Genomic DNA, 27,718 nt, shown 5'->3' on the forward strand with positions numbered 1-27,718 from the left:
TTCATTTGGAACTACATTGGCTTGCATACTAATTTTGCATTTTTAATATGTAAAACGTGAAGTATGAAATTATGTAATTGTACTGTTTTTATATAAAAAACAAAAACAATACGGTTCCTGAGTCCCAACCGTAAAAAAAATAAAAAAATAAATAATAATGTAAAATAAATAATAAATGTCTTTGTACAAACTTCTGTTATTCAGAAATCAATTTAATTTGTTTAAAAAAAAAAATACCATAGAAAAAAATAACAGATTATTTTATATAGTTCTTGAATGTCTGTAATCCTTTACCAATATGGAAGGAATATCATATTCAAATCTAAAATACTTGCTTATTTCTCAGGATATACAATTCAGATGCTTATGTTGCATGTAAAACCAGTGTAATCCAATTCATAAATGACTTCTGTGGTCTGCTTCTGATGAAGCCGGTGGTCTAAAACTGCTCATTTGCTGAATGAATCATTCAAAGAGTTCAGTGAATTAACATCTGACTCATTCACTGAATTGCAAGTCATTACTGTCAGTCATATCTGACTCAAAATTCACAATTAAGTGTTATGATGTACTTGAGATTTGTCAGAGTTACATCATTGTAGTTAGTTTTAGGGTTGTCCACCTTTGTTTCCCCCATCTTTACCTTTCACCGGTCTATTTCTTGTTTCCTTTCTGTGTCTTGATTCCCCAACTGTATTACTTGCTCATCTCTGCTGCAATCCCAGTATGGACTGCTTTGCCCTCACCAGATAAACTCCATTTGTCTCTTTCTGTGTCCTATCTCCCATCTTACATCTTTTCTCGTTCTCAATGCTAAACCACGTGCTAAAGATCACATGCATGGCTTGATTCATAGCTGAGATGAGCTGTAAGCCTTACAGAGGACGTCTCTGCTCAGGACGGACACATTCCGTCATTCGTAACGTTATCTATGAGGAGAAACGACTGCGTGCTGGGGACTCGCTACAAGCTGTTATTTGTTTAGCTTGTTAATTCTGGACCTGACAGCGATTAAATCCTCCGTCTCCTGCTCCCACCACAGCTGCGTGGTCATACACACACACACACACACACACACACACACACACACACACACACACACACGTATATGCATACATGCAACGCAGGTTTGATCTCTCAGGTTTTCAACAGGATGCTTTGAAATTCACTGCCATTCATAGTCGTATCTGCGGAGAGACTCTGCCAAACTCAGATGCGGATTCAAACTGCTCAATTCCCTCAGAAATGAAGGATCTTCATTACACTGCAATTAATTGTGAAAACACTGTGAGAGTGTTCGTCTTCAGAGGCTCATTATAATCTCTCTATGAGACAATGAGCTTGTTTGTGGTGTTGATTGAAGATGCTTTAGTCTTAATAAATTCTGTGTTTGATCATTGGCATCAAGCTATATACAGATTGAACTGTATGCACTGTAAATATAAATGCAATGTGATGCTCTTATTGACATATAGACAATGCTGTACATATGGTTACTCTTTGTAGTAATTAGGCCTGTAAATCTTTAGTAAATTCTTTAGCACCAGTGTTAATAGATAAAAGGCGAAAACAGTTTTGCAATGAATATTATGATCTAGAGTCCAGATTCTTAAAGCACAATGGCAAAAGTTGAAAACATTTTATTTTATTTTATTTTACAACACCAGTGTTATTAGATAAAAGACATAAATAAAGATTTATATCTAAAATAGATAAAAAATAATTTCTTTTATTATTTTTTTTATTAATTTAATTTAATTAAATTTTTTTAAAGTTTATTATTATTATTATTAAAAGCATTTTTTATTATTACTTAAAAAAAAATTCCCCTAATTAATTGGCAGTCCACCAGTGTTAAATGTTTAGATCTAGAGTCATGATTTGTAAAGCACAATGGCTATTTTATTTTATTTTATTTTATTTTATTTTATTTTATTTTATTTTATTATTTAAGTTTATTATTATTGTTATTATTATTATTATTATTATTATTAATGTATTTATTTATTATTATTATTATTATTATTAATGTATTTATTTATTATTATTATTATTAATTAATTTTATTTATTTATTTATTTATTTATATTATTATTTTTAAAAATCCCCCAAATAATTGGCAGTCCACCAGTGTTGAATATTATGATCTAGAGTCATTATTTTTAAAGCACAATGGCAAACATTGAAAAGATTATTTTATTTTATTTTTTATTTTATTTAGTTTTTTATTTTATTTTATATATATATATATATATATATCTCACCAATGTTAATAGACAAAAAGCCAGAAAAGTTGCAATAAATATCATGATCTGAAACCATGATTTTAAATCCTATTCAAAAAGATGGTACAATCCATAAAAGTTAAAGATTTTTTTGTTTGTTTTGTTGAAATTCTTTTTTCATCAGATTTGAATATTATGATCTAGAGACCTTGATTCTTAAAATAAAATAACAAATAAAACTTTTTTCATTGTGCTTTATGTTAACACATAAATGGCAAAAAAAGCTTTGCAATAGAGTCTAAATCTAGAGTCCTTGATTCTTATTCAAACATTTCTTAATTTGAATCCTTTTTTCTCTCTCTCTTCTCATTTCAGTGGGAGGAAATCAGTGGTGTCGATGAGAAATACAAGCCCATTCGCACATATCAAGTATGCAACGTGATGGAGCCCAGTCAGAACAACTGGCTCCAGACGGGTTGGATATGGCGGCAGGGTGGCCAGCGCATCTTCATCGAGCTGCAGTTCACCCTGCGAGACTGCAACAGCATCCCAGGCGTGTCTGGTAGCTGTAAGGAGACCTTCAATCTCCTCTACGCTGAGTCCGACTGGGACCTGGGCCGTGTCACCCGCGAAGACCGCTACAGCAAAATCGACACCATCGCGGCGGATGAAAGCTTCACGCAGGGCGATTTGGGAGAACGTAAGATGAAACTTAACACCGAAGTCCGTGAGATAGGACATATCAACCGCAAAGGATTCCATCTAGCCTTCCAGGATGTGGGCGCGTGCGTTGCGCTAGTTTCTGTGAGGGTGTACTACAAACGCTGTTTGTCGACGGTGCAGAATTTAGCAGTGTTCCCGGATACGGTAGCTGAAGCTGCCTTCTCGACTTTGGTGGAGGTGAGAGGGTCGTGCGTGAATAACTCTGAGGTGGACACGGACAGTCCTCCCAGAATGCATTGCAGCGCTGAAGGAGAGTGGCTGGTGCCCATCGGGAAATGCAGCTGCAGCGCTGGCTACGAGGAGGGACACAGCAGCTGTGAGGGTAAGAAACTCAACTCAAGTTTCACTCAAAACTTTGTAGTGTAGCGCAAAAGTTTTCGTTTAAAAATTATAATTGTAACCTTGGTGAAATCAAAGCAGTCCTTGCAGTCTCATAATGATTTATGCTGGTTATCAGTTTTTTTTTTTTTTTTTTTTTTTGTGCAGATGATGAAAGGTTTGGCCTGTTCATTAAAGTAATGGTTCAGCCAAAAATGGAAATTGTCATCAGTTACTCACCTTCATCTTTTCAATCAATATGGACTGAGGCATTCAGTCTTTTAAAAACAGTGCTAAAATATAGCTGCAAGCAGCGATTACTGTGATTTAAGCACTTTAAGACATTTAAGCACGTATGATAAAAGACATTACATATTATTTAGCAAGCCTGTAACCACCTAAATAAATTTTTAGCAAATCTAGGTAATTTACCATAGGAATATAATGTTTTTTTAAAACATTTATGATTGTTATAAATCAATTTTTAGCAAATCCTAGTAATTTACCATAGGAATATAATGTTTTTTAAACATTTATGACTGTTATAGCGGCAGATCTCCCTAAAACTTTGCATCCGTGTTTAGTCACCTGTCGCATGTGCCCACCAGGTTTTGTGAAGTTTTAGATTTTCTTTTAGGTTTTAATGGCTTTTAAGTGTATTTAAACAGTCCCATTATAGCTTCCCAAAGGGTAAATTTCAAAAAAATTTGATCATTATTGGCCTAGAGAGTACAGAGAATTGTACTGCAGATTTTTTTTTCCCCGGATTGAGTGGAAAAACTCAGGACTAGTTTGCAAAAGTAGTGTTTTAACATCTTCTCAGTCATTTAACTAATGGTTTGATTGACAGCAGAGGATCTAGAGTCAAAGCTGTTTGGAACGAGGAGGTCTGTAGTATGATGTGAATATCATGCGTATATGTGAAAAACCACAGAATATACATTTATGCCATTGAAAATGCAATGTCGCCCACCAGTTGCCGATTTCTTTCAAATTTCTAGCAGTCCTTAATACCCCACAAACCCCTAAATATCATAAAAAGTGGTCCATGTAAATCTTGCACTATATTTTTTTGCTGTGATCATTTTGTTTAACAAGCGAATGATAAAAAATTAACTAATTCATAGATATTTTTACCGTCTAGTGAGCAGTTTTGCAAGTGGATCATCGAATCAGTCAGCAGAACCGGATCAGTCTCATTTACAAATGAATCGTTCATTTTGTAAGCTGGATTCACTGACTCATTTAAAAGATCTGACTGAAAAAATGGTAACACTTTACAATAAACAGTGTATTGGATGTTTAGTCTAGCTTAGTTTTTATTAAGTGCTGTACAGGTAGTATAATGCAGAACCTGCTAAAAAGAACTGCTAAAACCAGCCTAAGCTGAAAAAACATCGACTTCCAGGTTAAACCAGCTAAGAATCGCCCCCCAGTGGCCGATTTCTTTCGAATTTCTCACAGACCTTTAGGGCTCTGAGTCAAACAGGCCCACCAAGTTATGTTCCAATAAATCTCTATTTACTGTGTCTAACAGGTGCTCAAAATGTATCTGCCTATGGCAGCCATGTTGTTTGAGATACACAAATGTCCCTAGAGCCGCATGTGGCATTCTGGACCAAGAATGTGCATACCGATTTTCACGTTATAAATTATATATATATATATGTTATAAATATGTTGTTTCCTTCTTATAAAGCAGAACCTTCTGGTAAAAAAACAAAAAAAACAGCTAAAACCATCCTAAGCTGGTTGGCTGGTTTTAGCTGGTCATCCAGCCTGGTCATAGCTGGTTAGCAGGCTGGTTTTAGAGGGATTTTGACCACTTATTTAGCTGGTCACTACCAGCTAAAACAAGCTTGGCCAGGCTGGGAGACCAGCTAGACCTGCCTAGCCAAGCTGGGAGACCAGCTTAAAACCAACTACTTCCAGATTTGCCCAACGAAGACCAGCCAACCACCTTAGGCTGGTTTTAGCTGGGTTTTTTTCAGCAGGAACATACTGGGCAAATGTATGTAATGAAATAAGATTAATAAATGCTTTAGAAGAGTTTTTCATTTGTTAGTTTATGTTAACAAATGTAGTAGATGAAACCCTAAATAAAGCGTTCAAGTGAAATCTTAAAGGTTGTATCAACGATTTCAAGCCTGAAACATAAAGGCCCGGTTTCACAGACAGGGCTTAGACTAAGCCAGAATTAGGCCATAGATCAATTAGGACATTTAAGTAATTTTTATAAACATGCTTAGAAAAAAAACATTACTGGTGTGCATCTTAAAACAATAAAAAGGCACTTATATATTTTAAGATGAGTCAGTGCAAGTATATTTCAGTTAAAACAGCTCAAACTTACATTTTAGTCTAGGACTAGGCTTAAGCCCTGCCTGTGAAACTGGGGGAAAGTGTCACTTTCAGCTGACCTTTCTTCACGATCCGCTCGCTGCCTGCCCCATAAATTGTCTGTGAAAAAAAAACACGTCTCTCTGGTCAGCCTAGGGTCTGAGATATGCCAAAAAAACAATCGGCACTACCAACGATTCCACAGATAAACAAACAGTGTTCCAACCAATCACCGTCAGGGGGTTGGTGTTGTGGACTTTCGCTCTGCCTCCCTCACATCCCTCCACCAGTACGAAAGTCCACAACACCCACCCCCTGACGGTGATTGGTTGGAACACTGTTTGTTTTTGCTGTGGAATCCTTGGTAGCACCGTTTGTTTTTTGGCATATCTCGGACCCTAGGCTGACCAGAGAGATGCGTTTTTTTCACAGACAATTTATGGGGCAGGCAGCAAGCGGATCGTGAAGAAAGGTCAGCTGAAAGTGACACTTTATGTTTCAGGCTAGAATCGCTGATACAACCTTTAATGTAATTGAAAACTTATTTGGCGATTGTACCGGTTTAAACTGTTTGAAATTACGCAAATTATATGAATGTTTTAAAAAAATGGCATAGCAGTACAAGTGACTAAGCAATGTAGACTGAGGAGATCCCTGTTAACTGCATACAATACTGTTCACAATGCGCAAAATATTGGACAAAAATCCTAAATACTGAATTGGGGGTGTGGGTTTGTATGAATGCATGTCTGAAGGGAACTGCCTTTGTTCAGAAAGGTTTAGACTGTATTTTTTTTTCATCTTACCTCCTTATAACGCATATTAATGTAGTATTTAAAAGAGCAGTGCTTTGTTTACAGCAGTAACTAGAGAAAATGCTGTTTTGCTGCTGTTTCATAAGCGCCACCTGTTGTCAGGGAGTGAATTTACATCTCATTTAGTTCATCTGCTGATTTTGTTTCATGCAGATATGTTTTATGTAACATAATTTCACAAAGCCGAGATCGGACCATTCTAGTGTTGTCAAAAATATTGATATTTCGATAAATACTGAAATATCTGAACGGTACCAATACTAATTTCCTGAAGTATCGATACTAGCCGAGCTGTCACTTTCACTTCTCCACAAAGGCGCGTGACCACAGTGCCTGTCTCGTCTCATTCAAGTGAAGGGAATAGAAAGGCGAGTGCGGCGACCCTGCGACCGGCTTTGTTTGATAAAGAACACAGCAGGAGTGCTATCTGGAAATATTTCGGATATGAAGCAAATAAACATGGAAAGTCGAAATACACAAGCAAGCCAATATATAAGAGTTGCTACAGAGCAGTGCTAAAAAAAGGTGCTAACACCACTAATTTCGCAAAGCACCTGAAAGACAGACACCCGGATCTATATAAAAATTTTCAAGAGGTTGGTAACTGTGCTCATTTTAACATTACTGAATCATTAAATAAGATTGCCTATTATTGTTGCTGATATGAGTGTTGTGTTGTTTTTTACCGTAATTCGTTAATATAATCTGATTGAGTAATCTTAGACGAGTAAATACTTTAACTGTGGTCAAATGTCAAATGCAAGCAAACTCAAATGAAGCTAAGAAGCTGAACAGGGCTGTAGCAGTGTACATAAGCATATACTGTACCTCATTGTCATGTTCTAGACTTATTATATGTTATATTTATCTTTAAATTAAAAAAGAAATTTACCTCCTTAATATTGTGGCAGTTTTTTTTCTCTGTGGTATCGAAAATAGTATCGAAAATCGATATTTTTCAAGGTATCGTATTGAAGTTAGAAATTCCAGTATTGTGACAACACTAGACCATTCTGTATTGGCTTTACATTTTGAAATTATACAATCTAATAGTGTTGTCAAAAATATCGATATTTCGATAAATATCGATACTGAAATATCCGAACGATACCAATACTAATTTCCCGAAGTATCGATACTAGCCGAGCTGTCACTTTCACTTCTACACAAAGGCGAGTTTACAAACACCACACGTGACCGCGGTGCCATCTCATTCAAGTGAAGCGAATAGAAAGGAGAGCGCGGCACCCCGCTCTTGATAAAGAGCACAGCAGGAGTGCTATCTGGAAATATTTCAGATATGAAACAAACGAACATGAAAAGCCGAAGTACACAAGCAAGCCAATATGTAAGAGTTGCTACAGAGCTGTGCTAACAAAAGGCGCTAACACCACTAATTTCGCAAAGCACCTGAAAGACAGACACCCTAGTCTATATAAAGAAGAACTGTTCTCATTTTAACATTATCATCTGAATCATTAAATAAGATTGCCTATTATTGTTGCTGATATGAGTGTTGTCCCGTTTTTTTGTTGTTGTTGTTTTTTTACCGTAGTTCGTTAATATAAACAGATTGAGGAATATTAGACGAGTAAATACTTTAACTGCAGTCAAATGTAAATTAACTGCGCTTATTTAACTTTATTTAAAAAAAAAAAAACACATTACTTAAATTCTGTGATTTGTCTTAATGTCTATCCAGTGAGCAACTGAGCATTGTTTTCGTGTGTGATGCACGCATGTTTGCTTGCGTGGATCGTTGATTATGAATCCGGCATTAAAATCTGTTCGTCAAATAATGTTAATGTATTAACCAGCATTTATGAACGAGCAATGCATTTGTTACAGAATATTTGAATCTTTGATAACGGTAGGTAATAAAAATACAACGGATCATGTTAGCACGGTCCAATAAAAAATATTAACAGATATAACTTTGGATTTTAATTGGTTAATGTATTAGTAAATTATAGATTAAATTAATTTTTAACTAAGATTAATAAATGTTTTGAAAGTATTTTTCATTGTTTATTCATGTTAACTAACAAATATCTTTTACCATTAACTTAAGTTCTAAGATTAGTTAGATAGTTTAGTTAATTGTGCGGTCTAAAAAGAAAAAGAAAAAGTTTACGACCTACACTACCAGTTGTATTTGAACAGCAAATAAAGTTTGAAGCTCAAACTCAATTGAAGCTAAGAAGCTGAACAGGGCTGTAGCAGTGTACATAAGCATATACCTCATTGTCATGTTCTAGACTATATTTATCTTTAAATTAAAAAATAAATTTTTAATTAATATTGTGGCAGTTTTTTTCTCTGTGGTATCGAAAATAGTATCGAATATCAATATTTTTCAAGGTATTGTATCGAAGTTAGAAATTCCAGTATCGTGCCAACACTACAATCTAATTTATTTTAAAAACTGCTCATTCTATATGTAGCATGTTTGTTTAAATCGGGTGAGTAAATGATGACAAATTTCATTCTCGTTTTATTTTAAACCCAACTTCTTTTCAAATGCAGAGGATTTAGTCATATTGCATTTTTAGATGTGTTATGTGACAGTTTTAGAAGCTCCCAGCTGTTAGGTTGCTTTGACGTGGGTCAGCGACACTAAGTCATCCGTTCGGCTTCACTTCAAGGGTCAGAAATACGTCAGCACTGACAGCAAGTGTCATGATCTCTGAGGTTTCTGTCTGTCAGTGTTTGGGTGGTGAATCTCTCCTCCCACTACAGCTGTATGTCATTTGACCAGTGCGTCACTGCGTTATCAACAGCCGATACAGGACAGTGTGTGTGTGTGTGTGTGTGTGTGTGTGTGTGTGTGCGCGTGTGTGTGTGTGTTTGTCAGTGTGATATTTCACAGTCCATCTTGAAGAATTGTGTGATGCAGTGTGGGAGTTGTAGTCAGTTCACACGTACAGCAGCAGGCTGTTACAACAGACCCTGCATTGTGTCTTTATTTTGTTATTGTTGTCACTGAATCAGAAATCACTAAGAGGCATGTGATATGTGGGCGAAGTAAAGTTACAAACAAATACATATTGGACAAATTTAAAGAACTGCTGTAGTTTGTAAATCCTGAAGCTTTTTAATGATACATGTTCTTGTTTGAAAGAGATGTGATACAAAAACCTGTGTGTATGTATTTTTGGGGGCGTTTAACATGGTAGTGCTGTGGTATTGCTAATTTTTAGAATTTTTAAAAAAATATTAAATAATTTACTTTAGTTTTTTTCTTTGAATTAGCTCCCTTAAAAATATTGTATTGTTATTTTTTAAAAGTAATATAATATAATATTTAGAATTGTATTTTTTTTGGATAGGCTGCTTTAAAAATATTATATTTAAAAAAATAATAATAATAATATAATATAATTACAGTTGCCATTTTTGTATAAGCTCTTTTAAAAATATTATTGTTAATTTCTTTAATATAATAAAATAAAATGTAATGTTTACAATTGTCATTTTTTTAGATAGGCTCCTTTGAAAAACATTTATATTGTTAGTTTTTTTTCTAAATTATAATATAACATATTTACAATTGTAATTTTTTTGGATAGGCTCCTTTAAAAATATTATATTGTTAATCTTTTAAATAAATAAAATAAAATATAATATTTACAGTTGCCATTTTTTTTGATAGGCTTCTTTAAAAATATTATTGTTAATTTTTTTTATATAATATAAAACATTTACAATTGTCATTTTTGAATAAGCTCCTTTAAAAATGAATTGTTAATTTAATAAAATAAAATAAAAATAAAATAATAAATAGAAATAAAAGATATATAATATTTACAATAACATTTACAAATATTTGTCAGTTTTTGAATATAATATAAAATAACATTTACAATTGTCATTTTTTTTGGATAAGCTCCTTTAAAATGTAATTCTTTTTTAAAGTATGTAATTAAAATAAAATATAAAATATATAATATTTACAAATATTTGTCAGTTTTTGAATATAATATAATAGAATATAATATAATAAAAATAAATAAATAAAAATATTGTTAATTGTTTAATGTAATATAAAACATTTACAATTGTCTTTTTTGGATAGGCAACCTAAAATATTATTTTGTTCATTTTAATATTTAAATTTATATTTATTTTATTTTTTATTTTAAAAATAAAATATAAAATAAAAAAATATATATTTACAATTGACATTTTTTGGAAATATTATATTATAATATAATATAATATAATATAATATAATATAATATAATATAATATAATATAATATAATATAATATAATATATAATACATGATTTTTGGAGATCAGAAAACATGTTAAAAAATATTATTGTTGTTGTTAATAATAACAATAACAAGGTCCATGGAACTACCATGTTTTAATATGATTTTAATTACCATCAAGTACATTGCTTTCAGTACCATGCTATTTATCTACCGGTAATTAGCATGGTATATATCTAATTACTGTAGTTTTCTAGTATAAAACCAAGGTTATGCCATAATATTGTCACAGGGATTTAATTGCTGTGGTACATGGATTATTTAGTACCATGGTGTATATATTTCAAACTACCATGGTATTGCCATCTCATTATTGTGCTTTAGTATCCCCACAGTATTTTGGGGGTGAAAAGGGTGTTTTAATATAATGCGTCGTTGTTTAGCACTTATGTGGTTCGTCTGAATGCGTGTTTCCTCTCAATTTCTCCCTCCATGCTTACGTCAGTCTTTGTTGTCATCTCAGCTCTGTGATTGGTCCTGTAACCCCAGATGATCTTTTACAGACTCTGTGACACTCTCCGAGTACAAAACCCACACATGATGCTCACAATCTCCCACTCACCCCTCGCATACACTTCCTATTAATTCTCAATAGTGAGAGCTGATACATATGTCCTGACTTTCTGTTTAACTGCATTTGTGTCACAGAGCAGTATTCACACAGCCACAATGACAGTTTACTAATTAACACTCACAGAAATATGAAAATATGCCAGGGTCAAGGCAATGCAGCAGTCTATTCAGTCCCTCACACTGCTTCTTAATTTTCTTCATGCTGCAGCTCTAATTAATTCAGCTTCAACCACTTATTACACAGAAGCCATTCAAACTTTTTCTTTTCTTTTTTTTTTTTTTAAATAAACTCAACAAATTTAATTTAAAATGTGGTTACAGCAGTAGATGAAAAATATAACTTGGCAGAAAAAAAGAGATAGAAATATGTATTTATTGCTTTTGCACAATGAATGTAAATACGCAATGTATTTCCTTTTTGTTAGTAGTTTAGCAAGTTGTCAGCTAGTCATTCACCTGAAGAAGGAGTTTCTTTTAGATTCCCTTCGTCGTTTTGAGTTTTTAGTTGTGCCCACATGCTCTTTGTTTGAAAATGTGAGTGTGTGATGCTTCAGATGTTTTAGTCACGATGAGCCGTATGTGTGAATGGTGTTACTACATCAGAGAAAAGGCTTGTCATAAATCTCTGAAGAGCGGATGATTCAAAGGCCAGTGATGAACAGGATTTCACACCACACCGATAATGACAGAGGAAGACAAAAACTGACAGCCAGTCAGAGAGCGGGCAGGAACTGAGGAATGTGTGAAGGGACAGATTGGATGAGACCCGAGAGACATGGATGAAGAGAACAAACTAAATTGGAGAAAGATTCTAAACAGAGCATCAAAAAAAAGCATTACATGTTATTATTACATGTGCTCTGACTAGGATTGTGATAAAACTAGTTAATTTGCGCACAGCTTGATTCTATATGGAAAAACAAATGTGCTATTGAACATGCTTCTATACTTTTGTTTTACTTTTTTTAGCGTTGAAACAATTTAATGTTACTTTTTATAATTTCTCAATTGAGTAAATATTTCTTTAGGTTTTTCCAAGTTATTAAGTAATCATCAAGGACAATGAAAGACTAGCTGTTTTTTGTTTTGTTTGGTTTCACTAACACATTGAATTACTGTTTTTTATTTTATTTAATTTTTTTAATAGTTTTTTTTTTGTTGTGTTTTGTTTCACTAATGCATTAAATTAGTGCTTTAATTTAATTTATTCTATAGTGTTTTGTTTTACTAACACATTGAATTACTGCTTTTAATTTTATTTAATTTTTATTTATTTTAATTTTTAATTTTATTTGTTGTTTTTGTTGTGTTTTGTTTTACTAACATGTTGAATTAGTACTTTTAATTTTATTATTTTATTTATTATATACTGTTTTGTTTTGTTGTCACTAACATGTGAATTAGTGTTTTTAATGTTATTTCATTTTTATTTACTTTTGTTTAATAATTTTAATTTTTTTTTCAATTTTCTTTTTTATAGTTTTTCGTTATGTTTTGTTTCACTACCATGTTGAATTAGTGCTTTTTTGTATTTTATTTTATTTATTCTATAGTGTTTGTCTTACGTTGAATTACTGTTTTTAGTTTAATTTAATTTTAATTTAACTTTTTTATTTTTTATTTTTTGTTTGCATTTCATTTTATTTAAATTTAATTTCAATTTTATTAGATTTATTCTATAGTTTTTCGTTTTCGTAATTTTAATTTCTATTTTATTTAATTTTACTGACATGTTGAATTATTTATTTTTGTTTTTAAATTTATTATACTTTAATTTATATTTTTTTTGTAGTGTTTTAACTAATACATTGAATTAGTGCTTTCAATTTTATTTAATTTTGATTTGTATTTTTTTAATTTATACTATAGTTTGTTGTGTTTTGTTTTACTAACATGTTAAATTAGCTCTTTTAATTTTATTATTTGTATTTTATTTTTTATATAGTGTATTGTTTTGTTGTTTTGTTTCACTAACATGTTGAATTACTGCTTTTAATTTGATTAATTTTTTATTTAATCAAATTTTACCTTTTTATAGTTTTTTGTTTTTAAGTGCTTTATATTTTATTTAATTATAACTTCTATTTTATTTTATTTATTCTAGTTTTTTTCACTAAATTAGTGCTTTTAATTAAATTTGAATTAGTTTTTTTTTATTTAATTGCACTTATGTTTCACACGCACATTAAATTAGTGCTTTCAGTTTTATTTAATCAGAATTTGTATTTTATTTTATTTTATTTATTCTATAGTTTGTTGTTTTGTTTTGTTTCACTAACATGCTGAATTAGTACTTTTAATTTAATTTGTTTTATTTAATTTTATTTAGTTTTTTGAGTTTGTTTCCCTGAGACATTGAATTAGTGCTCATGCAGGTGATGCCAGTTTGAGTCTGTCAGCATTTCCTGATCCTTTCCCCCTCTCTTCATTATTTCCTGTCTCTCCCTGTCAATAAAAGTTGTGAAAAATATACAGAATAACAGGAAATATTCATTCATTCAGAGAAGAAGAATGAAGCAGAAGTACAGCGGAGGGATAGAGGGAGAAAAGCATGAAGTATGGATGAGGTAGACTGAAGGATTGAGGGATGACGGGAAGGAGAGCCGGTGAATTTGAAGATTGCTGCGGTGTCACTCGGCGTGAGCTCAGGTCTCAGCTGAATGCTAATGAGATGGATGTGCGGGGCAGACTCGCCGCTCTCTCAGGAACTCTGAGCTATTGATCAGCTCTAATGCTTCACTAAACTGTTCAAGCACACTGTGGATTTGTCCGCTCGCTGTGTGCTGTGGGTCGGCACTTTTGGACGCCTATAATACGTGTGTGTGTGAGCCAGAGAGGGAGAAGGTGATGTTAATGAGTGAAGAATGAACGGCCATCCTGAAGAGTGTGAGTATGATTTATGTGTTCGCGTCAGTGTGTGTGTGTGTGTGTGTGTGTGCGCAAGAGTGAGTGTGTTTTAACTAAATGGCTCGATAGTATTGACCCAGGCCATGAGTAGCTGTTGATTGTGTCTGGAGAGGTTGCACTTGACAGGACTCTGTGTGTGTGTGTGTGTGTGTGTGTGTGTGTGTGTGTGTGTGTGTGTGTGTGTGTGCGTGTGTGAGGCCATGAGCCTTGAAGCATCACATTTAATTATTTGCAGGCCGCTGTGGGCCTGTGTTCTGTCTGAAAATGCAGGAAAAGATTTAGGGGTTACTGAAGCGCTATTTCTGATTTATGTTCAGTCAGTGATAAATGCAAATTCTGATAAGCCATGTGAAGTCTAATCATTACAGTTTAACACGTGGCAGAAGGATTTGGGGATATTTGCCTTGTTTTTGTTTGTTCAGTTTGTCTGCCGTCAAACTTTTGAAGGTTTCAAGTGAAAACATGAAATCAAGATTCACTATTTATTTTGCACATTAATGCACAATGCAGATCTACAATTAAAATTTCTTCTTTTTTATTCTTTTGTTTGTTCTTTTAATGATTTCATTTAATCTTTTTCTTTCTGTTTTCTTGTTTGGTTCTTTCTTTCATTAGAAGTTTACAAATATGAAATGAGCCACGTACAATAGAAAGTTAAAGGAACACTCCACTTTTTTTTTTTTTTTTTTTTGGAAATAGGCTCATTCCCCAACTCCCCCCGAGTTAATAAGTTGAGTTTTACCGATTTGAAATCCATTCAGCCGTTCTCCTGTTCTGGCAGTATCACTTTTAGCATAGCTTAGCATAGATCATTGAATCCTATTAGACCAATATAGCATCGCGTTCAAAAATGACCAACGAGTTTCGATATTTGTCCTATTTAAAACTTGACTCTTCTGCAGTTATTAGAACACGATATAACTTGTTTTAACTAAGTTTTAACTAAGTTTTAAATGGGACAAATATCGAAACTCGTTGGTCATTTTTGAACGCGATGCTTTATTAAATGCTATATAGGATTCAATGATCTATGCTAAGCTATGCTAAAACTGATATCGCCAGAACAGGAGAACGGCTGAATGGATTTCAAATCGGTAAAATTTAACTTATTAATGAGCCTATTTCCAAAAAAAGTGGAGTATTCCTTTAACATGAAAGCAATTTTCTTTTTACTTCATGTTTCTGTTTATTTTGTGACTAATTCATTAGTGCATGTAATTTAAAAGAAATAACATGCTTCATAATCTTTAATCACAACAGAAGCTTTCTTCTTCTGAAACAATTTTCTCTTGTCTTTTATTGTATTTTATTTAATTTTTCCTGTAGTTTTTTGTTTGTTTACCTTTTTTTGTTTAATTAATTTTTTTGGGGATTGTTCTGTTTAGTTCAGTTTTGTTGTTTTGTTTCGCTAACACATTGAATTAGTGCTTTTTATTTTTTTATTTTGTTGTGGTATTTTTTTCTATAGTTTTTTTTTCATTAGCATGTTGAATTAGTGCTTTTTATTTAATTTATTGTATTAATTTTTCAATATATATATTTTTTGTTTAGTTTTGTTTTGTTAACATGTTGCATTAGTGTTTTTAATTTAATTAATTCTTTCTATAATTTATTTGTTTTTTGTTTGGTGTTGTTTTGCCAACATGGTGAATTGGTGCATTTAATTAAAACATTTTTTTTTTTGCTTTTTTATTTCATTCCGTTTTGTTGTGTTTTGTTTCAGTAACACATTGAAGTAGTGCTTTTAATTTAATTTAATTTCATTTAATTTCATTTAATTTAATTTCATTTCATTTCATTTCATTTCATTTCATTTCATTTTATTATTTTTTTCTGTAGTTTTTTTTTTTGTTTGGTTTGGTTGTGTTTTGTTTAACTAACACATTGAATTAGTGCTTTTAATTTGATTTAATTTTTACTTTTTTTCTATTTTATTTTGTTTGGTTTTGTGTTTTGTTTCGCTAACATGTTGAATTAGTTGTTTTAATTAATTTAACTAAATATTTTCTGTAGTGTTTTGTTTGGTTTTAAATTTAATTTAATAAAATTATTTTCTATATTTTTTTGTTTAGTTTTGTGTTTTGTTTTGCTAACACATTGAATTAAAGCTTTTTAATTTAATTAAATTTTTTATTTTATTATTTTTTTATGTTTTATAGTTTTTTTGTTTTTTGTTGTGTTTTGTGGTTTAAATTTAATTTAATTGTTTTTTTTCTATAGTTTTTTTTTCACTAACATGTTGAATTAGTGCATTAATTAAATTAATTTTGTATTCTATAGTTGTTTTGTTTAGTTTAAATTTGTCTTTTGCTAACACATTGAATTAGTGCTATTATTTTTATTTTATTTTACTTTTAATTGTATATTTTTTTATGTACGTTTTTTTTTTTTTTTTTTTTTTTTTTTTAACATGTTGAATTAGAGGTTTTAATTACATTTTTTATTTTATTTTAAGTTTTTTGTTGTGTTTTGTTTTGCCAACACGCTGAATTAGTGCTTTTAATTGTTATTTTATTTTATTAAGACATTAAAGAGCTGGCTCTTAAGGAGTATTTAAAAGACTCTTAAAGACTTAAGTATTTAAAGCGACAGACAGCATAACTGCAGTGCACACATGTTTTACTTAAAAGAGAAGACAGGAAGCAACATTTTAGTTATGTTAAAAGCCCATACAATAAGAGATAGTCTGAGACGCGCAGTATGTTTCAGCGCAAAGACAAAGCTTTCAGTTAAATGAATCAGATGAGAAAAGGCTGTCTCTCCATTTCCCTCCCTCTCTCTGTATGTCTTCATCTGTCTCTAAAGGACTGTGTGAGTGGAAGCTTAATTTGAGGACAAAGTGGTGAAATGCTGAAGACCAGAGGGCATTTCAGTGTACTTGCACACTGTGTGTGTGTGTGTGTGTGTGTGTGTGTTAGGGGCAGTGGAGGTCGTCCGTTGTGTCTGTGGGTAGCTGCTGTGTGTCAGAGAGCAGCTGATCTGATGCGATGTGATGCACCAGCAAGTGCAGCTCAAGAGAGGCCATCTGCTTTAACACACACCTCGGCCTTCCCATTGAGCTTCCTCATTTGAAGCTTTCTATCCATCTAGAAGCCTTGTTCAGTTAGGTGCAGTGTCTTCAAGGTACATTAAGCACAATGAGACACATGTATTAAAGGTACAGTAGCAAAAGCATCCTGTTTAAATACAATGCTCAGATATGGTGGATAATGGTCATTTATTGCTGGACTTTGAGGATTAGTTAAAATGCTGTGAATGTTTAGAAAGGTTAGGCACTGTGGGTAATTGCAGAGATGGCACAGACGAAGCAAAGAAGGAAAGAGAGGAACAGATGACAGGGAGAGAGAATGGAGGAAAAAGGGGAAAACATAATTAGACATGTAAGCATGGGACTGAGTGCGTGCGTGTGATTTGTAGTAGTTTAATTAAAGGTGCCGTTGTAACTCACAGATGTATAATTAGAAAAGTCTTAAGCCTGCAGCAGCTGCTGAAATCTTTCTGTTGTGTGGCGACTCTCACTCCAGCGTCTGTCATATTTATACACACGCACTTATGCAGCTTCATTGAAACGCAGTGGGTGTTTCTCTTGTCTGTTAGTTTGTTCGATCTTTTGAAAGTTCTTTTGTTTTTGTTCTTTTAGTTTTTTGGTTCTTCACTTTCTCACAATCTGTTGTTTTGTTTTTTATTGGTTTGATCTGTTCATTTTTCTTGCTTTCTTTTATTTATTCATGTTGTTTGTTCTGTTTCGTTTGTTTATTTTGTATTTTTTTTTTGCCTGTTTCATCTTTCTTGCTTCCTTTTTAAGAAAAAGGTGTTTGTTCTTTTTTTTTTGCCTTTTTTCCGTCATTTCATTCTTAATTTTTCTTCCATTTGTTTTGCTTATCTATCTTTCTTTCTTTCTTTCTTTCTTTCTTTCTTTCTTTCTTTCTTTCTTTCTTTCTTTCTTTCTTTCTTTCTTTCTTTCTTTCTTTCTTTCTTTCTTTCTTTCTTTCTTTCTTTCTTTCTTTCTTTCTTTCTTTCCTTCCAGAATGAAACATTCCTGATAATTTATCTTTTATTTCTGCAGTCAAAAATAATTTTTTTGGAGGAGAAAACAGGGTTTGTACAAGGTTAGAGCACTTAAACCGTTTGAAGTACTTAAATTTCTTTTCTTTCTTTCTTTCTTTCTGAATTTTATTCTGGGTCAAGCTAAGTTGGCTATTTATTGTAGCAGGAAAAATAAGATTGAACAGAAACCTGGGCAAAATGTTACTGTCTTGTTTTCAGCTTTTGTAAAATCTAGAGTGTTGATCGATTTTAAATTTTACAAAGCTATGGATGATCTTCTGTCTTTTGAACAAAAATGGTGTTTTAAAGGAGCATTATGTTCTGTGATTGAAAGTGAATTAGTTTTTTCACATTTCCTGTAGTTTCTTTTTTTGTTGAGGTGATGATTTTCTTTTGAGTTCTTGTTTATGTGATTTTGTAATAAAGAGCATTTCAAATTCAAAATTCTTTCTTTCTTTCTTTCTTTCTTTCTTTCTTTCTTTCTTTCTTTCTTTCTTTCTTTCCAGAATGAAACATTCCTGATAATTTATCTTTTATTTCTGCAGTCGAAAATAATTTTTTTGGAGGAGAAAACAGGGTTTGTACAAGGTTAGAGCACTTAAACCGTTTGAAGTACTTAAATTTCTTTCTTTCTTTCTTTCTTTCTTTCTTTCTTTCTTTCTTTCTTTCTTTCTTTCTTTCTTTCTTTCTTTCTTTCCAGAATGAAACATTCCTGATAATTTATCTTTTATTTCTGCAGTCGAAAATAATTTTTTGGAGGAGAAAACAGGGTTTGTACAAGGTTAGAGTACTTAAACCGTTTGAAGTACTTACATTTCTTTCTTTCTTTCTTTTTCTTTCTTTCTTTCGTTCTTTCTTTCTTTCTTTGTACAAGGTTAGAGCACTTAAACCGTTTGAAGTACTTGAATTTGACTTTTTGAAATTCAAGGCCTGAAAAACCCTTGAAAATGGCAATATTCCTGAAGAGGTACTTGAAAAGTGCTTGAATTCTTGAAAGACAGTTTAGTTTTGTCAATAAGCACTTATCTTTTCACGCAAAGTTCACGCAGTTTAAAAAACATCAAACCTTTTTTCGCTTATTTCAGTTAATGTCAGAAAACAGTCAAGCTATGCAAGTAGTAGTACTGACAGTGTTGTAAACATCGCTGAAGATGTGAAAAGATGAACCGAATCAATTGATTCATTTACGCTGGAACCACTCAGATTGCAAATCATTTTTTTTTTAAATTTGATTTAGATTGGAACTTTGCCAATCTCAAATCATTTGATCCAGGTCAGGATTTTGGAGCGTGTGTCGCGATGTTGCAATGCACGATTTGAAGTCCTGATCTAAATCAAATTTAGATTGGGAATTCGGAGTGCGGATCACAAATCATTTGATTTAAATTGGAATTTCACAGCATGGATCATGAATCATTTGATTCAGATTGGGGCATACTGCGGGTTCGCAAATCATTTGATTTAGATTGGGACTTTGGTGGGGGTTTGAGAATAATTTGATTTAGATTGAAACTTTGGAGCGGGTTCGCTAATCTTTTGCTTTAGATTGGAAGCTGGGAGTACGGAACGTCAAATCATTTGTTTCAGATCGGGACTTTGGTGGGGGTTCGCAAATTATTTCATTCAGATCGAGACTTTGTTGAGGGTTCGCCAATTATTTGATTCAGATCGGGACTTTGGTGCGGGTTCGTGAATCATTTGATTCAGATCGAGACTTTGTTGAGGGTTCGCAAATTATTTGATTCAGATCAGGACTTTGGTGCGGGTTTGTGAGTCATTTGATTCAGATTGGGACTTTTAAGTGGGTTGGCGAATCATTTGATTCAAATCAGGACTTCGGTGCAGGTTTGTGAGTCATTTGATTCAGATCAAGAATTTGGAGCGGGTTTGTGAATCTTTTGCTTTAGATCGGAATTTTGGAGCAGGTTTGTGAATCTTTTGCTTTAGATCGGAACTTTGGAGCACGAATTGCAAATCATTTGTTTCAGATTGGCACTTCGATGTGGGTTCGCAAATCATTTGATTCAGAACGGGACTTCGGTGCGGGTTTGCAAATCATTTGATTCAGAACGGGACTTCGGTGTGGGTTTGCAAATCATTTGATTCAGATCAGGACTTCGGTGTGGGTTCGCAAATTATTCGGTTTCAGATCAAGATTTTGGAGTGATTTTGCAAACCTTTGTTTCAGTTTTTTTTTTTTTTTTTTTTTTCCAAAATCGTCTTTTGTGAGTAAATTATCAGGAAGTTTTTATTCTGGAAGTGAACTACTTCAAGTCTCTCATAGATATTTGTTTCTCTCACTCATCAGAATGAGTGGGTTAACAGATACTTTACAGTGTGATGGGGAGATTATCTTGTGTGTATGTAGGGGGATGTGTAGGGAAGACAGCCAGCCATTTGTGGCTTGGCACCCCCAGTCTTTGTTCTGGCTGGCATCATGCCACCTATGCCCATCTGGTACAGGCTCTGTGATTCTTCCCCCGTGGACACTCACTAGTGTTCATCATCTCCAGAGCTGCAGCTTTAAAAATTCACACTTTCGCCTGAGAGACTGCTGATCGTGGACAACTGCATCCAGTTAGCGCACATACGCGTACGACCATATGCAAAACATGGGCTGATGGAGCCGTTTGTCTTCTGGCACATGGTAGGGCTTCTGTCTTTGTGTGTGTGGGTGGGGGAGATTTTCTGCAGGTGTCTTGGGTCAAACAGAACTGGATCTGTGCCACAGGGTCACCTTCAACCTCCATTTCCTATCTAGTTCTCTCTCTTTCACACAAATACGCATTGAGTAGGAAAAAAAGAAAAGATCTCAACAGGTTAATTTCTCCACAGAGCTACAAAACTGTGACAGTAACCACAGTAGAGTGTCATACATAAATTACACACATTAGCTCTGCTCCAAAACCCAGTAAGCTGCCTCGCTGCCTACTGTCTACACAGGCAGGAATCTTCTAAGGCAGCATCCCAACTTCCACGACACTTCACAAGTGACTGATTTGGAGTGCTCTACATAGACAGCAACCCCACATGCCACACAAATAGCACTCTGCATGGGAGACTCATGCTAATTTTTAGTAGAGTTTGATGTTAGCATGTTGTCAGAAGATTAGTTCACCCAAAAATGAAAATTCTGTCAATTTCATACCCTATTGTTGCTTCAAACCCATTTTGTTCATATTTAAAATACAAATGACAATGTTGTTAAAGGATTTGTTAACTTCCAGAATGAATATTTCCTGATAATTTACTCACCCCTATGTGATCCAAGATGTTCATGTCTTTATTTCTTTATCCAAAAAATAAAAAATCAAGGTTTTTAAAGAAAACATTCCAGGATTTTTGAATTGAAGTTTCAAGGCAGCTTCAAAATGCTAGGAATAAGGGTCTTATCTATCGAAACCGGCCAAAAGTGTACTTTTTAACCACAGATGCTCATCTTGCACTGGCTCAACCATTACACATTAAGTTAATTTTTTCCCTAGATAAGACACTTATTCCTTGGCTGGGATCATGTAGAGCCCTTTGAAGCTGCACTAAAACAGCATTTTGGACCTTCCACCCATTGGTCCACCTTGAAGTCCACTATATAGAGAAAAGTCCTGGAATGTTTTCCTCAAAAACCTTCATTTCTTTTCAGCTGACGAAAGAAAGACAAACATCTTGGATGACAAGGAGGTGAGTAAATTATGAGATTTTTTTTATTATGTAAATTAACTAATCCTTTAATGAAACCAAAGAGATTTCTGTCCTTCCATTGAATGTGAATGCTACCTAAACCTTGATGTTCAAGCAGTTCATAAAGACAAACTAAACATGATGCATATAAATCAAGCAGTTCAGTCCAAGGTTTCTGAAGAAATACAATTACTTTATAAGATAATTTCTTGACGTATAAACATTGATCAATGCATATACATAGAGCACGTCAAATATGGTAAACGAAAACTCAACATTTTAAGTAAAAATGCTGAGATTTTTAATCAGTTATTTTCAGTTTTGAAGAAAATAGATTTTCTTTTTTGGATGTGAATTGATGTTTTCACGCAGCATGTTGCAGTTCATTCTGGGATTGCACAGCAATGTAATTTGGCTTTTCAGGCAGCATAATCAAGTTGCTCAACAGCCCTCACATATGATGTCCTCGATTGCTCCCTATGCAGGCAGCTCACTAGCTTTTGGAACGTAGCACTGAACACCATCAGGATTAGCATTAGTAGCATCTGTCCACCTATTTTCTAAGCATTCTGGTCAAGGTGAATTAAGTTTGTGTAAGGTGACAGTGTGCTCTCAGATTCCCTCAGTTAATGAAGATTTCCATGCTCCTCCTGAAACCGAGTCGTCAGCTGTTTTTGAGCATTCCAAGACACATTTTCCCATGAGACCCACTCAGGTTCACACATCTTCCGCTAGTTAAGTAAGTTCAGTTAAGGTTTCCTAAACTGCCACCAGGAGTAATCCCACAGTCTGAAGTGATTCTGTGTTTATCTGATTTGTGAAGCTGACTCACCGCACTCCTGGTCTGATCCCATAACATTTCTGTGACTCACGGATCACTGTGACCCGGGTGCTGCAGTCTATCCTAAAAGATGGGTAAACGCTCTTAGCTGTTTGCAGGATCAGACCCATTAATCTCTTATTTATCAAAGCTGCTGTGGCTTTTAACCTGTGAACCTGGGGGCTATTTCATAAAACAAGTTTACCAAACAAGCCAGGCTTATTTTAGCTATTCTAAATTGTTTTGAACCAAATCAAGTGATGATAAGTCAGACTAACTGAAATAAACCTGGCTTATTTGGTAAACTTGTTTTATGAAACAGGCCCCTGGCGTGTGAGAGTGTGAATCTTTGTCTTTTAGCCTGTGTGAGTGTTTTTGCGTAATACAAGTGTGCGGTCACTAAGTACTTTGTCCTAATCTGCACCATTTCTCAGTTACCTGATTTTAACTTGCATTTACAGTGCTTTGTAAATGCTTTTTATGTATGATGCAACAAGCTTAGACACACATTTTCAGGTTTCTCCAGAAATATTTGATTGGGTTCAAGCCCAGATCCTGGCTGGGCCACTCAAGGACATTCACAGAGTTGTCTATAAGCCAGTCTTGCTGTGTGCTTAGGGTCATTGTCCTGCTGGAAGGTGAACCTTCTGCCCTGTCTGAGGTTCTGAAGGCTCTGGACTGGGTTTTCATTGAGGCTATCTCTATATTTTGGTGCATTGAGCATTTCTTCTACTCTGACAAGTCCTTCAGTCCCTGCCACTGAAAAACAGCCCCAAAGCTTGAGGCTACTACCACCACACTTTACTTTTGGGATGGTACTGTGCAGGTGATGAGCGATGCCTGGTTTGCTTCAAACATGATGCTTGGAATTGAGGTTCATCAGACAATAGAATCTTGTTTCTCACAATCTTTAGGCGCTTTTTTGCAAATTCCAAGTATGTTTTTCTGTGTCTTTACTGAGGAGAGGATTGAGTCTTGCCACACCACCATAAAACTCAGATTGGTGGAGTGTTGCAGTGATGTTTGTCCTTCTGTAGGTTTCTCCCACCTGCATATACGATCATGGAGCTCAATCAGAGTGACTATCAGCTTCTTGGTCACCACTGAACCCAAATGGGTTGTGAATTAAAAATCAGACACATAATTACTAGAGGCATCAGCAATAATTAAAAGGTGAACATTTATTAATAAACAATTAAAAAAATGTTTATTATTTAATTATTATTGAACATATTAATAAATGGTCATTTCCAACCTATTCAATTCATTTAATATACTACTTTTTAAACATTTAACCCAACTGCTGAGTCAAAACAACCCAGAAATCTTTTTTAATTTGCAATTTAGACAAATAAGTTTATACATTGTAGGTTTTCTTAATGCTGTGTGGAATTTCTGCTTTTGGAGAAACTAAAAACTTGTAAGGACTTCCATGATTTCAATTCATCAATGAACTTTTTTAAAATGCAAATTTTTAGCAACACATTTTTTGTCACATAAATATACAGATTTTCTTTTTTATTGTCATTAAATCTCTCTAGAAAAAAATGACAGCAAATAATTTGTTTTTGATTTGCATGAAAAACTGGAACTTCTACAGCTTTTTTGTTAGTCCATAATTGCTGAAACACTTTTGCTGGATAACAGTGGCATACAATATACAAAATTACCAATTTGTTTATCATTTTCAACCCATTTTTGCTAATGTTTCCAAGGCTGTCACATTTACAACAAAACCCCATTTGCATTAGCCAGCTAGATATTGCTCTTGTGGTGACATTCATTATTTACATAAGCAGAATTTGCAAAACAACTTTCAAAAATACCACAGAAAGCCAAATATTTGAATTCGCAAGGCATAAAACCACTGAGCATGATCTGCAAGTACAAGAACATAAGCACTGGCCTCATATGCCAAGGGTCTGGTTTTTGTCTGGGTCTGGCTTTGGTCTGGCTCTCGACTTGAACTCCCCAAGTGTCCACAAGTGACAGTTGGGTCTCCTGTGCAGTGAGTCGAGCTGTAATGGTGTGATTCACCAGGTCTGTGTCTTCACTCCAGCCTCAGGTATCACACTACAGCATTGGAGTGTGTTTACGGATCTGCCACCTGTGCCGGCGAGACTCTCCACTGTAGTCTTATCATCCCAGAGTGTCAGGATAGGTTTGTCTTGTTCTCTGTGCTGAGGGACTGCAGTCTGGCAGTTCTCCTGGCACTCGCTTGCCTTTGTATTTTGTAGTCGTTTGCTGCGTGTCAAACCCTCCCCCTCCAAACGGAGCGGATGACATTTCCAACAGCACCTGCGTCCCTCATAAGTATTTTTGGTGCTCTCTCTCTCTCTCTCTCTCTCTCTCTCTCTCTCTCTCTCTCTCTCTCTCTCTCTCTCTCTCACACACACACACATGCTCTCATGTGAGCCCATATGTGCTCACACTTGCGTATGCCCACTCACACATAATACCCAGACGTAATGGCAGAAAAAGGGTGTAACAGTTGCTCTGTCTCTCTCTTATCTTTTCAGTGTAATTTCTCTCTTTTTGTCTTTATTTCACACTTTGATGAGTAGCTATCCATAAAGTGGGTTTCAGGTTTTAAATAAAATGTTTTTCATGTTTGTTCAATCATATTTGAGGATAAAGCGTGACGTTATGATTGTTTTAAAGTAATAGACCGCCAAAGAAATGAAAATTCTGTCATTATTTGCTCAGCCTCACCAGCTGTGCGAATACACCTCATAATTCTCCTTTGGTGCTTCATAGAAATACAACATGGATTTGGGGCAACACAAGGGTGAAATAATGAATGATTTTTCCATTTATATTGTTTTATATATACATTATTCTCCATATAAAAGTACAATATAAATATTAATATTAGGGCTGTCGATTTAATGTTAATTTGATGTGCAGTTAAAGAAATGCATAAAAAAACAGTTCATTTAAAAAAAAAAATCATTTCATATTTCAATATTCATTTTTTAAAAATCCCATTAATACCCATTTGTTATGATTATTTAAGCAAAGTTGAATCAAATTATTTTTTTCTAAAGTTACACTACTAGTCAGATTAAGATTTTTAATGTTTTTTAAAGAAGTCTGTTCTGCTCACAAAGCCTGCATTTATTTGATCCAAAATACAACATAAGCAGTAATATTGTGAAATATTTTTGCTCTTTAAAATAACTGTTTTCTATTTGAATATAATTAAAAATGTAATTTATTCCTGTGATGAAAGCTGAATTTTCAGCTTCATTACTCCAGTCTTCAGTGTCACATGATCCTTCAGACATCATTCTAATATGCTGGTTTGCTGTTCAGGAAACATTTATTATTATTATTATTATTATTATTATTATTATTATTATTATTATTATTATTATTATTATTATTATTATTACTTCATGACCCACCATTTCTGCACTGGTTTGTAGCATTTTATTTTTTCCTTGAAGTCAACTGTTAAATTAGAAGGAGTCAAGTTGCTGAGACTGAATAGGTTCAATGTCAAATGTAAATGGAGAAATGGCCACAACTATGGGTTTTGCTTCAAATGTCAACATGGTAAGCACATAAAGTGGTTTTAAAGGGGACTTCAGATGCAAAATTCACTTTTATATGGGGTTTGCATATAAATGTGTCTTAGTAGTATGTGAACACAGCTACCCTAAATTGATAAAAATTCATTCACAACAGTCTCAATTATCAAGCCATTTTGATTTTCTGAGCAGTATGATGTCATATTGCTCAGGCCCCGCTCACAACTGCTGACGGACTTGACGGACTGTCCTGTATTAGCATTTTCCACCCTCAGCCAGTTGTTTGCTGTCCACCATTTTCTCTGCGCTCGAACAGCTGTAGCAACAACAGTGTCTCTTAAGCAATGCAGGTGTTTTGTAGTTGGATGTAAAAGTGAACATTCAAGCCTTCATTTTCTCCCGAAATCAGAGCCACTGAGGACGGAGTCGATTAGTTTTGTTTTTGATGATAATGCGCCACTAAATACACAAAGAAACTGAAGAGAGGGGTGGAGTGAGCAGTAGCTCATTATCATTTAAAGAGGGATGCACTGAAACGGCTCACTGTGAACAGCTGTTTTTGACTAGGTAAAAAGGGTGTTGTTTTACATGGCCACTGAGGAATTTGAACTAAAATATGTTACAAACATTTCATGAAGACCCTAAAGAATCATACCAACTTGTGGAAAATGGCCATCCGATGTCTCCTTTAAGGCATTTGATTACAGAAGTTGGGTTATTTAGCATAATTGGTGTATGTAAAAAAACAAAAATTTCTGACCTACTTGTTTTTGCAGCTTGATTCCATGGTCTTGATGGACTGGTGATAGAGCTTTGTGTCGCCATTGTTAGTGTATATCTGTATTACTCTGTAAACTACAGAGCAAGAAGAAATAGTTTTTTTTTATGATACAGACCCTTTAACAGTGAAACATGACACAGACACACAAAGGTGAATTTGATTTTGTGCGTTGAGGCGCACACACTGACACCTTCATTCATCCTTGTGAGCCATTATAGGATGGTAAAGATAATATCTTCATAGACACGTCTGTTCATGTCCAGTGTGAGGTTATTCAGATGGATGAGTGCTTTCTCTGGGGACTAATGATCTTCATGGCTCCCGCGGTGAGGCTAAATCTCTCTGGCTTTACGAGGGGCCGCAATCAGCCCTTGGCCGGTTGTTAAAGTAACCAGGCTGAACACCTCTGTTCCGCTCTCAGCCTCCGCTCAGCTCTTAAAGTTTAATTACACACAACTGATGGCTGGCTTGAGATCTGTGCTTTCCCCAGACTATACATGATCTCTCTTCAATTTTACACTTGACCTTAGATTTGGAATTCCTTTCGGTCTGACCGTGTCTTCTGTATTGCATTCATAGCTGAGAGCTGATCTCATATCAGCCGTCTGACTGGATCACTCGTGCTCTGACTACAAAACCTGGGAGGTTAAACCTGAGCAGGAGTGGAGCATCTCTCATGAAT

The 27,718-nt window shown here is 34.1% G+C and overlaps 1 protein-coding gene across 2 annotated transcripts in view; it reads left to right on the forward strand.

Annotated features, from left to right (window-relative positions):
• LOC141290032 (ephrin type-A receptor 7) overlaps nt 1–27,718 on the forward strand; it is a 200,858-nt gene that overhangs the window by 45,621 nt on the left and 127,519 nt on the right. For both annotated transcript variants that reach the window (XM_073822228.1, XM_073822229.1), the window contains exon 3: nt 2,601–3,270. In XM_073822228.1, coding sequence (XP_073678329.1) covers nt 2,601–3,270 — 670 coding nt within the window. The remainder of the gene's footprint in view (nt 1–2,600; nt 3,271–27,718) is intronic.

Source organism: Garra rufa, chromosome 17 (genome assembly GCF_049309525.1).
Source record: "Garra rufa chromosome 17, GarRuf1.0, whole genome shotgun sequence".
NCBI classification, from domain to species: domain Eukaryota; kingdom Metazoa; phylum Chordata; class Actinopteri; order Cypriniformes; family Cyprinidae; genus Garra; species Garra rufa.